General features: G+C 45.8%; 1 protein-coding gene across 2 annotated transcripts in view; it reads right to left on the reverse strand.

Moving 5' to 3' along the window:
* hibch (3-hydroxyisobutyryl-CoA hydrolase) overlaps positions 1–16561 on the reverse strand; it is a 99493-nt gene that overhangs the window by 64336 nt on the left and 18596 nt on the right. For both annotated transcript variants that reach the window (XM_078404565.1, XM_078404566.1), the window contains exons 4-6: positions 14430–14514; positions 12021–12101; positions 8018–8070 (exon numbers count right to left, since the gene is read on the reverse strand). In XM_078404565.1, the coding sequence (XP_078260691.1) occupies positions 8018–8070; positions 12021–12101; positions 14430–14514 (219 nt within the window). The remainder of the gene's footprint in view (positions 1–8017; positions 8071–12020; positions 12102–14429; positions 14515–16561) is intronic.

A 16561-nucleotide genomic window follows, 5' to 3' on the forward strand; every position in this document is an offset into this window, starting at 1 on the left:
GACACATGATTAAACATATTGGCAACTCTCTCCCCTTCAAGTCCCCATGCCTTCCTACTGCAGAAACCTCCTCCAAATGTGTGCTTCTCTAACTTCAGCCTCTTGATGATCCCAAATCAATGCATTAATAGCAAATAACTGACCTTTTCAATTAGGTCATAAGGTCATAAGTGATAGCAGAATTAGGCCAATTGGCCCATCAGGTCCACTCCGCCATTCAATCATGGCTGATCTACCTCTCCTTCCCACCATTCTCCTGCCTTCTCCCCATAACCCCTGACGCCCGTACTAATCAAGAATCTATTTAACTCTGCTTTAAAAAAATATCCATTGACTTGGCCTCCACAGCGTTCTGTGGCAATGAATTCCACAGATTCACCACCCTCTGTCCTTGTCAATTCCCTGCCCAAATCTCTCTGCCCCAGCACTAGCCCCATCCACTTTCTTACAATATCTCCCTGATCAGTTTTAGAAACAAAAAAAATGGATGCTGAAATAGGTCATGTGAGGTCTCAAGGCTGCTGTGTCATATAGTACGATCAGGGCTGACATATCTTTCACCAAAGATAGACACAAAGTGCTGGAGTAACTCAGCGGGTCAGGCAGCATCTCTGGAGAAAAGGATAGGTAATGCTTCAGATCGGAACCCTTCTTGCTATTGAGGGCGTGCAGCGTAGGTTTACTAGGTTAATTCCCGGAATGGCGGGACTGTCATATGTTGAAAGACTGGAGCGACTAGGCTTGTATACACTGGAATTTAGAAGGATGAGAGGAGATCTTATCGAAACGTATAAGATTATTAAGGGGTTGGGCACGTTAGAGGCAGGAAACATGTTCCCAATGTTGGGGGAGTCCAGAACCAGGGGCCACAGTTTAAGAATAAGGGGTAGGCCATTTAGAACTGAGATGAGGTAAACCTTTTTCAGTCAGAGAGTTGTGAATCTGTGGAATTCTCTACCTCAGTAGGCAGTGGAGGCCAATTCTCTGAATGCATTCAAGAGAGAGCTAGATAGAGCTCTTAAGGATAGCGGAGTCAGGGGGTATCGGGAGAAGGCAGGAACGGGGTACTGATTGAGAATGATCAGACATGATCACATTGAATGGCGGTGCGGGCTCGAAGGGCCGAATGGCCTCCTCCTGCACCTATTGTCTATTGTCTATTCTTCAGGCTGATTAGAATAGGGGGCCGAATGCTGTAAAAGAGTGGTGTTAACAGGACAAAGCCTGGCAAGTGACAGACGAGGGTGGAGGGGGTATCTGATTGGAAGATGGAAGATTAAGTGACAAAGTCTAGAGGTGAAAAGACAAAAGGGTATCAGATAAAGTGGATAAGTAAACATTAAGCCAGAGTGAGGGATATGAGTGGAAGAGGACGGGGGAGAAGGGAAAGAATATGGGGAACTTGGGGATGGGAAAGGAGCATGTGAACAAGGGAAAAGGAGCAGAGTGACTGGGAGATGTGAGATGGTGGAAGGAATGGGTGTGCACTGGGATGGGGGTCGGGCAGAAATGGGGGTGGGTCGGGGTAGAAAGGGGAAGGTATTTGAAATTAAGAATTCAATGTTTGTATCTTTGGATTGTATGCTGCATAAGCAGAATATGATGTGCTGTTCCTCCAGTTTGCATGTGGCCTCACTCTGGCAATGGTGGAGGCCCAGGTCAGAAAGGTTGATGTGGGAATGGGAAGTGGCATTAAAATTGTTACCAGTAGGCCTTGGCAAGTGTTCAGTCACCTGGTTTACACTTGGTATTATTGATGTAAAGAAGACCACTTCGGGAGCACCAAATGCAGTGGAGAGAGTTGGAAGAGGTGCACTTGAACCTCTGTCTCACCTGGAGGGACTGTCGGAGTACTTGGATGGAAGTGATCGAAGAGGTGTAGGGAACAGGTGTTACATCTCCTGCGGGTGCAGGGGAAAGAATCTGGGTAGTGGGCGGGTATGGTGAGAAGTGATGAGTGAACAAGGGATGAGCTGAAGAAGGGTCTTGACCCAAAACATCACCCATTCCTTCTCTCCAGAGATGCTGCCTGTCCCGCTGAGTTACACCGGCATTTTGTGTCCATCTTCGATTTAAATCAGCATCTGCAGTTCTTTCCTACACAAATGAATATGTTATATGGCTTGAAAATAGGAATCAAAGGGTGTTGAGACAACTGTTGTTTGTTATTTATACTGATAATCTGGATGCAAATGGACATGGCATGGTCAGTAAATCTGCAGATAACTCAAATGTTTTTGTCACAGTGGACATTGAACAAGATTATCTATGATTGCAATGAGATTTTGATCAACTGGGCCAACAGGCAGAGGAAGGGCAGATAGAGTTTAATACAGATAAATGCAAGGTGTTGCATCTTGGTAGGTCAAACCAGGGCAGGAGTTGCACAGTAAACAGTCAGGCCCTGTGGACTGGTGCAAAACAGGGAGCCCTATGGGTGTGTATATATAGTTCTACTAGACCAAGTGGACCCGTTGGGCCCAAACCTCTCCTGCATTGGTGCAGCACCCTCTCCTACCCCCTCCCCTCTCCCCCCCTCCCCTCTAGACTCCCCCCTCCAGACTCCCCCCCACTCAACCCCCCTTATCCTCCCTCATCCCCCCCTTCCTCCCTCTCCCCCTCCCTTCACTTCCCTCCCTCCCTCCCTAGGAGATAGATTTAAACTTTAAAATGTGAATAACTTTAAAAATATAACATCGATTTCAATGAAACTTCTTCCATTAGCACCAAAGGGACGACGGAAAGTAAGGTGGGCCTAAAATTATTGGGCTATCAAGGACCATTATGGCTGTAGTTCAAGAACAAACAAACAAACAAACGAGAGTTTTAGTATATAAATGAAGGTGATGACCCATGGGTAGACAGGGTGGTGAAAAGGGTGTTTGGAACTCTTGTCATCATGGGTCACTGTATTGAGTCCAGGAGTTGGGACATTGTGTTGCAGCTGTACAAGGCCATGGTCGGGCCACATTTGGAGAATTGCATACAGATCTGGTCACCCTGCTGCAGGAAGGGCGTTATTAAACTGGAAAGGGTTCTAAAAAGATTTACAAAGATATTACAGGGTCCAGATGCTTTGTGCTAAAAGGCAAGTCTGGATAGGCTGGGTCATTTCACCTTCGAGAAGAGGAGATTGCAGAGTGACCTTATATCGAGGTATATAAAATCATGAGGGGCATAGATAAGGTAAATAGCCACAGTCTTTTCCCTAGGGTAGGTGAATCAAACCTTAGGGATTGTAACATCTAGTCCTACTAATCAATCCTAGGGTAGGTGAATCAAACACGGGAGTGCATAGGTTTAAATTGATTGGGGAAAGATTTAAAAAGGGACCCAAGGGATAACTTTATCCACACAGTGGGTGATTTGACCATGGGACGCAGTGCCAGAGGAAGTGTGTAAATATATTTAAATTAGACAATAGACAATAGGTGCAGGAGGAGGCCATTCGGCCCTTCGCGCCATCACCACCTTTCAATGTGATCATGGCTGATCATTCTCAATCAGTACCCCGTTCCTGCCTTCTCCCCATACCCCCGGACTCCGCTATCCTTAAGAGCTCTCTCTAGCTCTCTCTTGAATGCATCCAGAGAATTGGCCGTGAATTCCACACATTTACAACTCACTGACTGAAAAAGTTTTTCCTCATCTCCGTTCTAAATGGCCTACCCCTTATTCTTAAACTGTGGCCCCTGGTTCTGGACTCCCCCAACATTGGAAACGTGTTTCCTGCCTCTAACGTGTCCAACCCCTTAATAATCTTATATGTTTCGATAAGATCCCCTCTCATCCTTCTAAATTTCAGTGTATACAAGCCTAGCCGCTCCAGTCTTTCAACATATGACAGTCCCGCCATTCCGGGAATTAACCTAGTAAACCTACGCTGCACGCCCTCAATAATCTACTCAATAAGAAGGATGAGAGAAGATACCCATTTTTTCCTCATGAGAGGAATAGATCGGGTCGATGCACTGAGTCTCTTGCCCAGAGTGGGTGAATCGTGGACCAGAGGACAGAGGTTTAAGGTGATGGGGAAAAGATTTAATAGGAATCCGAGGGGTAACTTTTTACACATAAAGGGTGGTGGGTGTATGGAACAAGCTGCCAGAGGAGGTAGTTGAGGCTGGGACTATCCCAACATTTAAGAAACAGTTAGACAAGTACAGGATTTGGACAGGTTTGGAGGTGTGGACCAAGTGCGGGCAGGTGGGGACTAGTGCAGCTGGGATATGTTGGCCGGTATGGACAAGTTGGGCCGAAGGGCCTGCTTTCATGCTGTATCACTCTATGACTCTATGACAAAAGATTTCATGTAAATACATATTGGTAGAACTAAGTACGGAGAACTGAGAATAATCGATGCAAGCACACAATGTCAAAAATAGAATGGGTTTCTCAAGTGGATATCAAATACTATTTTTACTTCACTATATCAATGGAGACAATGAGGAAATCTTGAAGGTATCAGGTTAGATCTGAGGTTTGGAACAAATTCTTAAAAAGGAAGAACATTTAATCTGGTCTTTCACTCAAATGCAAATGGCCAGAAACTGCATAATACATCAAGGCTATGCTATTTACAATGTTAAATTGCTTTTGTATGATGCAAAATGTGAAAAGGTTATGGTGATGTGTGGGGAAATTTAAATATTAGGGTGGGGCAAGAACTTTCCTTAACCTCAGAAAGGAAAATAATCCATAAGGTCATAAAGAATAGGAGTAGAATTAGGTCATTCAGCCCATCAAGTCTACTCCACCATTCAATCATGGCTGATCTATCTCTGCTATAACCCCATTCTCCTGCTTTCTCCCCGTAACTTCTGACACCTGGACTAATCAAGAATCTATCTATCTCTGCCTTAAAAATATCCACTGACTTGGCCTCCACAGCCTTCTGTGGCAAAGAATTCCACAGATTCACCACCTTCTGACTAAAAGACATTCCTCCTCATCTCCTTCCTAAAAGAACATTCCTTAATTCTGAGGCCATGACCTCTAGTCCTAGACTCTCCCACTAGTGGGAACATCCTCTCCGCATCCACTCTATCCAAGTCTTTCACTATTCTGTATGTTTCAATGAGGTCCCCCCTCATTCTTCTAAACTCCAGCGAGTACAGGCCCAGTGCCGACAAATGCTCATCATAGGTTAACCTACACATTCCGTGCCCCATTCCGAGAGTTTGGGAAGAGTTGCGGGTAAAGTTAACTCATTCACTTCTTAGTTTTGCATCCTGCAAAACTAATTCAACATTATCAAAAAATTCAATCCAGTTATAATCTGCATCATCTCTGGATGGATCCATTCGACTGAACAACTTGAGTTCAACTTTACCATTTTCTGATCTTTAACAAAAATTGTCCAAATTGCAGTATTCTTGTTTTGAACCACACAAAAAAAAATATATAGCAACTGTTCAAACTGGTTTATATTTTGTTTTATCATCCACGGTTTTTCGTTACGCGTACTATTTCTGAATTCTCAACTTTTGTTTCCACAACTGTGGTGACCAGTTAAGTACAGGTGAACCATTCATCTCCAGGTAGCTCCAGACCACCAACCTCAGATGTTTGGTCTCATACCACACGGTATACAGTTGTGATGTATTCTTGGCCCCACTTCCATGACACCCACTTTAATAGAGAATGTAAAAAGCAAAATCCACCAAGATTGCTCAATGTCTCCCTCTGGTGGCTATTCAGACAGATTTTAACACTGCAACAGAAACCAAACCAAACAATTCTCAATGTGTGGGAAGGAACTGCAGATGCTGGTTTAAACCACACACATAGACACAAAATGCTGGAGTAACTCAGCGGGACACGCAGCATCTCTGGAGAAACGGAATGGGTGCATTCTTTCTCTCCAGAGATGCTGCCTGTCCCGCTGAGTTACTCCAGCATTTTGTTTCTATAAACAATTCTCAAGCTAATTTGTTTTGCAGTGTACAAATATTAACTAATGGGTCGATGTTTCTTTATTATCCCACGTACCAAGGCACAGTGAAATTGCATACAGATGAGTAAGATTATTGATATACATAAGTACAATCCCTGATTATGTACAGAGTGCATAGAAACTGCCCAGAGTCCACATGCAAGAATTGCCAGGTTTTGGCACCATTTTTGAAGTCCCAACTGTAGCTGGACATAAAAGCCCGTTGCAGCCTTCGCCATGATACGGATCGTCCCACAACCCGTCGTCCATCTCCTCTCCCAGCCACCTTCAGCCTCTGTTTCCCCGATTAAATACAGAGTGCATAGAAACAGCTCATGCAGGTACAGCAGGCAGTGAAGAAAGCCAATGGAATGTTGGCCTTCATAACAAGAGGAGTTGAGTATAGGAGCAAAGAGGTCCTTCTGCAGTTGTACAGGGCCCTAGTGAGACCGCACCTGGAGTACTGTGTGCAGTTTTGGTCTCCAAATTTGAGGAAGGATATTCTTGCTATTGAGGGCGTGCAGCGTAGGTTTACTAGGTTAATTCCCGGAATGGCGGGACTGTCATATGTTGAAAGACTGGAGCGACTAGGCTTGTATACACTGGAATTTAGAAGAATCAGAGGAGATCTTATCGAAACGTATAAGATTATTAAGGGGTTGGACACGTTAGAGGCAGGAAACATGTTCCCAATGTTGGGGGAGTCCAGAACAAGGGGCCACAGTTTAAGAATAAGGGGTAGGCCATTTAGAACTGAGATGAGGAAAAACTTTTTCAGTCAGAGAGTTGTGAATCTGTGGAATTCTCTGCCTCAGAAGGCAGTAGAGGCCAATTTTCTGAATGCATTAAAGAGAGAGCTGGATAGAGCTCTTAAGGATAGCGGAGTCAGGGGGTATGGGGAGAAGGCAGGAATGGGATGTTGATTGAGAATGATCAGCCATGATCACATTGAATGGCGGTGCTGGCTCGAAGGACCGAATGGCCTCGTCCTGTACCTATTGTCTATTGTCACTGAGTCCATCTGCAAGAGTCGCCAGGTTTTCGGCGCCATTTTTGAAGTCCCAGCTCCAGCTGGCCATAAAGGCCTGTTGCGGCCGTCGCCTCCGTCCAGATCGTCCCATGAATTGTCGTCCCTCTCCTCTCCCGGCCTTTTTGCCCCGGGAACAGCTGAGCTTCAGGGCGCGGAAGGCAAGACCCGTAGTTCTTCTGATTGGCTCTTTGTCCAGCGTCCACCACCTCCCGGTCTTTGGGGAGGCGAGCAGGAGACGAGCCTCGGACTCCAGGCGGGTCCCCGGTTCCACAGCGGGCCACCCTACTGTGGGTTTAGGGCCATGGACCGTAGGGGGTTCCTCTGTTGCAGGTGTTCTGTTTCACAACTGTGAACTTTTTTTATAACTACTTTCTCTCACATCAGCAAAATGTTGACATCGACGTTAGTTTTTAAATGTAACTAATGGCAAAATCTTGCTGAAGATAGTTAAGACACTTGGATACAAGCAGTGGTGGTGATGATAGTGAATGATGCCAGTTTGCTTGAAAACTCCCATGTGGTTTAGGTTAGTTTAGAGATTCAGCATGGAAACAGGCCCCTCGGCCCACCGAGTCCGCGCTGACCAGCGATCCCCGCACATTAGCACACTACCTTATACACACACTAGGATAAATTTACAATCATACCAGGCCAACTAACCTAAAAACCTGTACGTCTTTGGGGTGTGGGATGAAACCAAAGATCTTAGAGAAAACCCACGCAAGTCACAGAGAGAACGTACAAACTCCGTACAGACAGCACCCGTAGTCAGGATTGAACCCGGGTCTCTGGCGCTGTAAGGCAGCAACTCTACCGCTACGCACCATGCCACCCAATATAGATCTATTATTTGGAGGCATATGGAAATATGATAAATATTTATGACTAGAACTGTTTGCTTAGTGGGAGTCTGAATACCAAAACAGATTAATTTAGTTGATCCGGCTTATTCCCATGTGATAACTTCTATGTATTTATATATCTGATCACACAACACATCCCTTAAGTACAAAAATAAATAACAAAGTCAATAAGGATGAAAATAAACTTACCCCTCCCATCGTTATCCCATCAATAAGGGCAACATACGGTATCTGGCAGCTTCCTGTGGAAAATAGGAGTGCACGATATTTGAATAAGAAAATAACTGCAGATGCTGGTACAAATCGAAGGTATTTATTCACAAAATGCTGGAGTAACTCAGCAGGTCAAGGTAACTCAGCGATATTTGAATTGTCTATTATCTGGAACTAGCAGCAAATATTCCACAGTAATTAAAGGTCACAATTTGTTCAGAAGAATACAAGCATAATTAAACACTAATCAATGCCAGACGGCACAGTGAAGGAGTTGGCATCAATCTTAAGCAAGGGTTACAGAGCTGAGGCAGGATTAATTCAGGGACAGCGGGTACAAGATTTTTTAATAACAAAGGTTGAAAGGCAACTTTTAAGCTTGGATGTCTTTGTCAAAGCTGTGAAAAATCAATGGGTTGAATTTTGTTCTGAATCAACTTGACCATGCTGCCTCTCGGTCAACAATGACTTGACCATGCTGCCTCTCGGTCAACAATGACTTGACCATGCTGCCTCTCGGTCAACGATGACTTGTTTTCCCCCAGCGTTTCAGAGATGAGGGAAAACCTTTTCACCCAGAGTGTTGTGAATCTGTGGAATTCTCTGCCACAGAAAGCAGTGGAGGCCAATTCACTGGATGTTTTCAAGAGAGAGTTAGATTGAGCTCTTGGGGCTAACAGAATCAAGGGATATGGGGAGAAAGCAGGAACAGGGTACTGATGATCAGCCTTGATCTTATTGAATGGCAGTGCTGGCTTGAAGGGCCGAATGGCCTAGTTCTGCATCTATTTTCAGTGTTTCTATGCTTCTGAGGTGGTTACACCCCCCAGGGGGGACGATGGAATAGGCGAGGGGCAGTTTGGGACGCAGTATGCTCCTTCCTCCATCTTCATAGGACCATTGCAGGCTCCCATCAAAGGGATTCGAGGTTCTCCACCTCATTCCAAATGGTCCTTCATCATTTTGTGTGGCCGTGTGCCAGGAATTCCCATGAGTCAGTGAGGATGTTGCATTCTGAGAACAAAGAACAAAGTGGTAGAGGAACTCAGCAGGCCAGGCAGCATCTGTGGAGGGAAATGGATAGACAACATTTCAGGTTCACACTGAAGGGTCCCAAAACGTTGTTTATGAACAAACAACATTTTGGGACCCTTCAGTCTGAGCTTGATTAGATGCTGCCCGACCTGTTGAGTTCCTCTAGAACTTATTTCTTGTTCAGGATGTCAGGATACACGGTCTCCTGTGCCTCCGGGATGTTACAACTTTTACAGAGGAGGCTTTGAGCATATCCTTGTATCTTTTCTTCTGTCCTCCTGCTAGCTTCTTCCCATACCAGAACTTGGGAGAGTTGGGAATCTGGCGTTGCGAATGGGCATTTTGACCCATCCATCCAACTCTGCAGCGTGTCATTAAAGCCTCAAAGGTGGGGTTTGCTGGGGGGGGGGGGAGACACTGACATCGGTTCACTTCTCCCATTGAATGGATTTGGAGGATTTTATGGAGACAGCATTGGTTGTACCCCTCCACTGCATTGAGATGCCAACTGCAGATAGACTTCCAGTCCTAAAAACACACTTCCACTACCATAAGGATTAGGAGTAGAATTAGGCCATTCGGCCCATCGTCTACTCCGCCATTGAATCATGGCTGATCTATCTCTCCCTCCTAACCCCATGCTCCTGCCTCCTCCCCATAACCTCTGACACCTGTACTAATCAAGAATCTATCTATCTCAGCCTTAAAAATATCCACTGACTTGGCCTCCACAGCCTTCTGTCGCAATGAATTCCACAGATTCACCATCCTCTGACTAAAGAAATTTCGTCTCATCTCCTTCCTAAAAGAACATGTTTTATTTCTGAGGATATGACCTCGAGTCCTAGACTCTTCCACTAGTGGAAACATCCTCTCCACATCCACTCTATCCAAGCCTTTCACTATTCTGTATGTTTCAATGAGGTCCTCCTCATTCTTCTAAACTCCAGCGAGTACAGGCCCAGTGCTGACAAACGCTCATCATAGGTTAACCTACTCATTCCTGGGATCGTTCTTGTAAACCTCCTCTGGACCCTCTCCAGAGACAGCACATCCTTCCTCAGATATGGTGCCCAAAATTGCTCATATTATTCCAAATGCAGCCTTACCAGCACCTTATAGAGCCTCAACATTACATCCCTGTTTTTGTATACAAGGCCTCTTTAAATAAATGCTATCATTGAGTTTGCTTTCGTTACTATCGATCATACTTTGCTTCCTTCCATGAAGCCAATTCTGTACCCAGTTTTCCATCTCTCCCAAGATCCCATGTGGCCAAATTTCATTGTGTGTGACCACAAGGAAAAAACTAAAAGCTTTACGGTAGGCAGGGATCACTGCTGCCCAACAGACCATAAACTTTGTGCTGGATTTGAGGCCTTGTTCTTCAAATGCTCATTTCCTCAGAGGCACAAACCTTGTGCTGGCATACTGGAGGCAATGGCGATTTTTTAGTGTATCTGCAAACTTAATAATCAGGCCTTGCACATTTTCATCAGAATCATTGATATAAACAAAAAAAAAAACCCCCAAATAGCATAACCCAACTCCGATTCCCCAGGCACACCACTGTTCACAGGCCTCCAGTTCTAAAAACACCCTTCTACCATGACACTCTGCCTCCTTCCATGAAGCCAATTCTTTATCCAGTTGGCTACCTCTTCCAGGATCCCATGTAATCTAACCTTCCAGAGCAGCCTAACAGCTGACTGGAGTGACTAGGCTTGTATACACTGGAATTTCGAAGGATGAGAGGAGATCTTATCGAAACGTATAAGATTATTAAGGAGTTGGACACGTTAGAGGCAGGAAACATGTTCCCAATGTTGGGGGAGTCCCGAACAAGGGGCCACAGTTTAAGAATAAGGGTTAGGCCATTTAGAACTGAGATGAGGAAAAACTTTTTCAGTCACAGAGTTGTGAATCTGTGGAATTCTCTGCCTCAGAAGGCAGTGGAGGCCAATTCTCCGAATGCATTCAAGAGAGAGCTAGATAGAGCTCTTAAGGATAGGGGGTATGGGGAGAAGGCAGGAACAGGGTACTGATTGAGAATGATCAGCCATGATCACATTGAATGGCGGTGCTGGCTTGAAGGGCCAAATGGCCTCCTCCTGCACCTATTGTTTATTGTCATAACATGCAGAACCTAATTAAAGACCTTGCGGAAGTTCATACAGCCAAAAGGACATATAGACAACATCTGTGGCCTTGTCATAATGTCCGTGCAGAATAGTTTCATCCCCCCAACAATATTTTTTCCTCCACAACAGTATGGTCATGCATAAAGAATCTGGACCAAATGTGTGCTGAAAAGTGGGAGTGCAAAGAAGTTCAAACTCCGGGAAAAGTACTAATGCCCAGAGAGAGGTTACTTTTCTCGGTCGAATAAAATAACACAAAGGGTTAAGTTACTAAACAACCAGGCTGGCACAGTGGTGCAGCTGGTTGAGTTGTTGCCTCGCAGCGCCAGAGACATGGGTTCGATCCCTGACCTGAGGTGCTATCTGTGTAGAATTTACACGTTCTCTCTGTGACCGCGTGGATTTCCTTCGGATGCTCCAGTTTCCTCCCACATCACAAACACTCGGGGGTTTGTAAGTTAATTTGTTTCCATAAAGTTCCCTGTAGGGAGTGGATGAAAAAGTGGATTAACATAGAACTAGTATGAACGGGAGGCGTGGGGATTAATAAGTTCATTGGTCTCTGTAAATGGCCCCTGGTGTGTAGCGCGTGGATGAGATAATGGGTTAAAGCAGAGCTAATGTGAACGGGTGATCGATGGTCGGCTTGGACACGCTGGGACAAAGGGTCTGTTTGTATGCTCTATGTGTGAACTAAACGAAAAAAAATCAACCAGAAGAAAGAGGATCGAGAAAATCCATAAAATGCAGCTCCCCGCAGCCACTTAAGCAGCAGATGGATTCCAGTGCAACAGTTTACATACCGATTGCATTGTTTAGAATATATTCCTCTCTAAAGAAATCTTCAGCCAGTCTGTCTCCAACTTTTCCTGCTTCTGTAACGGCTGAAAGGAGAAAAATCAAAATCAAACAGGGCACCAAGGAGTTACTAAAGAGAATGCATACTCTTCCGTCATCCAATCAAGCAATCTGGTCCTTCTATCGCAAAACATGGATTACGGTCGATCTCTAATCTCTAACAGCTGTCGCTAAAATGCAAAGCTACTGATTGCTGGGTCAGTTTTCATTTTCATCAAACTCTGCATTTCTGCTGATGGCAGAAGCCATGTTTTATTGAGCAAAAATCCACAGGCAGTAAATTCTGAACTGCAGGAACGTCAACAATGTGTTTGAGCAGCAAGTGCAGGCCACTGGAAGTACAGTAAACCCTCGTTATCACGGATCATGGGGGGGGGGAGAAATGGTGTCCGTTATTGCTGATTGCCCGCCATAACCGGGTACGGGGGATAAATATGAACTTGTCTCATCCAAGGCCAGTGGATAGAGGTTCCACCTTCTTGTGGGCAAGTTGGGCCGAAGGACCTGCTTCCACGCTGTATCACTCCAAGTGCGGCGCCTGGGTTGGGGGTTAAACAAGGGGGAATTCACAAGCCGGAAAGCCGCAGAGACCACCGCCCCCACACATGGTGCACCAGGGATGGGCCCGGTACTCACGCCACCTTCACGCTGTTCGCTCTCTCCGCACCCACGACCGGCAGCTCACCCCGCAGCGCCAGTTCACCGGGTAACCGGCAGGAGTGGGGAGGGGGCGGTGCATCGAGAGCCTGGCGCCTTTACCAGGGAACCGAGGCACACGTTGTCAGGGCGACGCGGGTGCAGAGGGGCGCAGTGCAGCTGCATCCAGCTCCCCGGGACCTCCCTCTGTGAGACCTCCCTCTTACTGCTCTCTCTCTCCCAGCCGCCGCCTAATGCTGCACTGTGCAATGCCCCCCAACCCACCACCACAAATATACATCTCGATCCGCTATAGCCAAAACCCATTATAAAGAAGGCCGTTATGACAGGTGTAGACTGAATGTGCATTGGCATAATAAGACAACTTTTAAAAAAATAAACACAAGGAACTGGTTTACAAAAAAAGACCCCAAATGCTGGAGTAAATCAGTATGTCAGGCAGCATCTCTGGAGGATATGGGTTGGTGACAATTTAAGTCTAGTCCCTTCTTCATGCAGACATCGCCTATCCATGTCCTCCAGAGATGCTGCTTGCCTGATCCGCTGTTATCATCCATCCATCCGTCCATCTATATCTATCTATCTATCTATCTATCTATCTATCTATCTATCTATCTATCTATCTATCTATCTATCTATCTATCTATCTATCTATCTATCTATCTATCTATCTATCTATCTATCTATCTATCCACCTATCCACCTATCCATCTATCTATCTATCTATCTATCTATCTATCTATCTATCTATCTATCTATCTATCTATCTATCTATCTATCTATCCATCCATCCATCCATCCATCCATCCATCCATCCATCCATCCATCTATCTATCTATCTATCTATCTATCTATCTATCTATCTATCTATCTATCTATCTCTATCTACTAAAACTCTCGTTTGTTTGTTTGTTCCTGAACTACAGCCAAAACGGTACACGATAGCACGACAATTTTAGACCCACCTTACTCACCATTTGCCTGCGGTTCAAATGGTTGTTATATTTTAAAGGTTTTTCACTTTTTAAACTTTAATAAATCCCTATTCCACTTCTCCTGGCCGTCAGCCGTGTTCGACATCACAATGGGACCTGCCCGAGTGACGGGAGTGTCGGCCAATGAGGGGGGAGGCCCAAGATGGCCACCAGGGGCGGGACCCGCCCGAGTGACGGGAGTGGCGGCCAATGAGGGGTGGGGTGCTCATCTTCCCGCTCAAAAAAGAGCGGCCGTCGCCGTCGAGCTGCTGCTGCTGCTGAGCTGGGGCCGGGATGAGTGGCTCCCTCTCCCCTTTCCTCTCCCGCCCCCCGCCCCGGGGCAGTTTTAAGTGGGGTTGAGGGGGGATGGAGTGGGTAAGTGTCGTCAGTTGGGGGAGGGGTGCCGGGGCCGCAGGTAAGTTTTGCACAGAAGGTTGCCAGGCCCGCAGAAGAGATTTGGCGCCCGGCTATCATTTTTTTTTAAAGTTGGTAAACCAGTAGTGATCATAAACAAGCACCTCAGCTAAATTTGATAAACAGGTCTTAGTGAGTATTGACAGAATAAAAATCGAAGATCGGCTATGTGATTTGGCAGTCAGTGTGACCCACAACCTCATTACCAATATATCAGCAGTATGTGCTTGTATGTATAGAATTTGTAACATACACTGTGGGGCTTAAAGTGCCAAGTAAAGTACAAATTGAATGCAGCCTGACTCTTACCTCTGATGTCACCCCCAGCACAGAATGCCTTTTCCCCTGCGCCTTTGATGATTACCAATGAAGTTTCATTGTTCTGCTCCCATTTCTGTCACACAAAAAATGTTCAAGCTGAATTATAGAAAGGTGGAGCATTATTCAACCTATTAAACTGCCCGGAGACTGGGCCACTGTGCGTTTGATTGTCTGCTTCACACTCATTAATGCAAGCTCTCTCTTGCATGCAAATCATTGATCTTATTCGGCTGGCTGTGCCTGCCATCCCAGAATAGAGACCCAGCTGTAAATGACAGAAAGTCTATAGGGCACAAAGACACATTCACTAACAATCAGCATCCTGACCGGTTGGTAACTATTGACCGATTGAAACTAGTGCTGCATTCAAAATTAAAACATGCTGTAGTAAGTTAGGGAAGGCAAGACAACACCCTTCTGCCCATGGCCCTACACACAAAAGCACACTTGTCTTTGCCAGTGGAGAATCAGGTGGGGATGGTGCACTTGCAAGAGGGAATAGGTGACAGAATGCAAGTGAGTAGTGGAAATGCTCTTGGAACTGGCACAGATTCAATGGGCCAAATGGCTTCCTCCTACCTCGTACTTAACTGCAAAGTACGCTCTCTTTAGGTAAAGGGAAGCGGCCCGTGACATTTATAAAGTGTGTTTCCTGCAGGATAACACTCCCAAAGCATTTTTGCAAAAAATCATCAAATCAAAGTGTGGAGCCACAGAGCACATGAGGGAGGGGCGATCCAAAACTTGGTCAAAGAGGTGGCTTTTAAGAAGGGTCTCGAGGGAAGAGGGGGAGGTGCACGTCCAAGTGTTGGGGATGGAATTCCATTCCTTAGACGCTGATGCATTAAATTTGGGAGAGGGTGGAACAAAGTACACAGGATCCAGAGTCTCCAGGGATGGAAGGTGGGAGGAACTGGGCCAGGCTCTGAAAAGGACACACACAATATGGATTTCAAATTGAATACACACCTATTTTCAAGGGACCAGCAAGGTCAGGGATGAAGCACAGTGGCGCGTGGCGCAGATGAAGATACCAGCAACTGACTTGCAGCTACACTGAATATTAAAGGGAGGCGTCGGTAGACTCGGGAAATGGCCATCACAGAGGGGGTGAAGACAAGGATGAAAGGATTCAGCAGAGAGTACTCAAGTAGAGGATATATTTACATTCAGACAACTTTTGGGTGGCACGGTGGTGCAGCTGATAGGGCTGCTACCTCACAGCTCCAGAGACCCGGGCTCGATCCTCATCTCGGGCACTACGTGTGCGGAGTTCGTACGTCCTCCCTGTGACCATGTGGGTTTCCTGCGGGTGCTTCAGATGCCTCCCACTTCCCAAAGACGTGTGGGGTTGTAGGTTAATTGGCCTCTGTAAATTGCCCCTAATGTGTAGGGAGCGGGAAAGTGGGATAACATAGACCAAGTGTGAACGGGGTGATTGATGGTCGGCATGGACCCGATGGGTTGAAGGGCCAGTTTCCATGCTGTATCTCTAAAACCGAACTAAACTTTGAGGCGGTGGAAAGATTGGGCGAGGTATTGAATTCTAAGCTGTGGTTGTGGTTAGAAATATTCGCAGAAGCCACCCCCGTGTTTCCAAACATTGTAACCAAACGACACACCAGGCAGACAAAAGAAGGGCATAGGAAGGAACTGCAGATGCTGGTTTAAACTGAAGATAGACACAAAAAGCTGGAGTAACTCAGCAGGACAGGCAGAATCTCTGGAGAGAAGGAATGGGTGACATTTCCCATTCCTTCTCTCCAGAGATGCTACAGGCCCCGCTGAGTTACTCCAACTTTTTGTGTCTATCTTCAGACAGAAGGTGGTAATGGAGACAACAGAGATAATGGTGCAGGAGAGTAGAACTATACAGGTCAGTCTGACGGGAGAGATTTAAACACGTAATTGCAGTTTAGGAGGAAGGCCTTTAAGAGAAAAACACCAACAATGGAGTGAAAAGCTGCATAAATTAACTGCAGAAGGAGTGATCATGGCAGTTTTGAAAGGGAGGTCATAAACCCAGAGAAGGAATTGTGTATCTGGTCAAATGACATGGAGGGAAGATAGACACAAAAAGCTGGAGTAACTCAGCGGGTCAGACAGCATCTCTGGAGAAA

This window comes from Rhinoraja longicauda, chromosome 8 (assembly GCF_053455715.1).
Source record: "Rhinoraja longicauda isolate Sanriku21f chromosome 8, sRhiLon1.1, whole genome shotgun sequence".
In the NCBI taxonomy this organism is placed as follows: domain Eukaryota; kingdom Metazoa; phylum Chordata; class Chondrichthyes; order Rajiformes; family Arhynchobatidae; genus Rhinoraja; species Rhinoraja longicauda.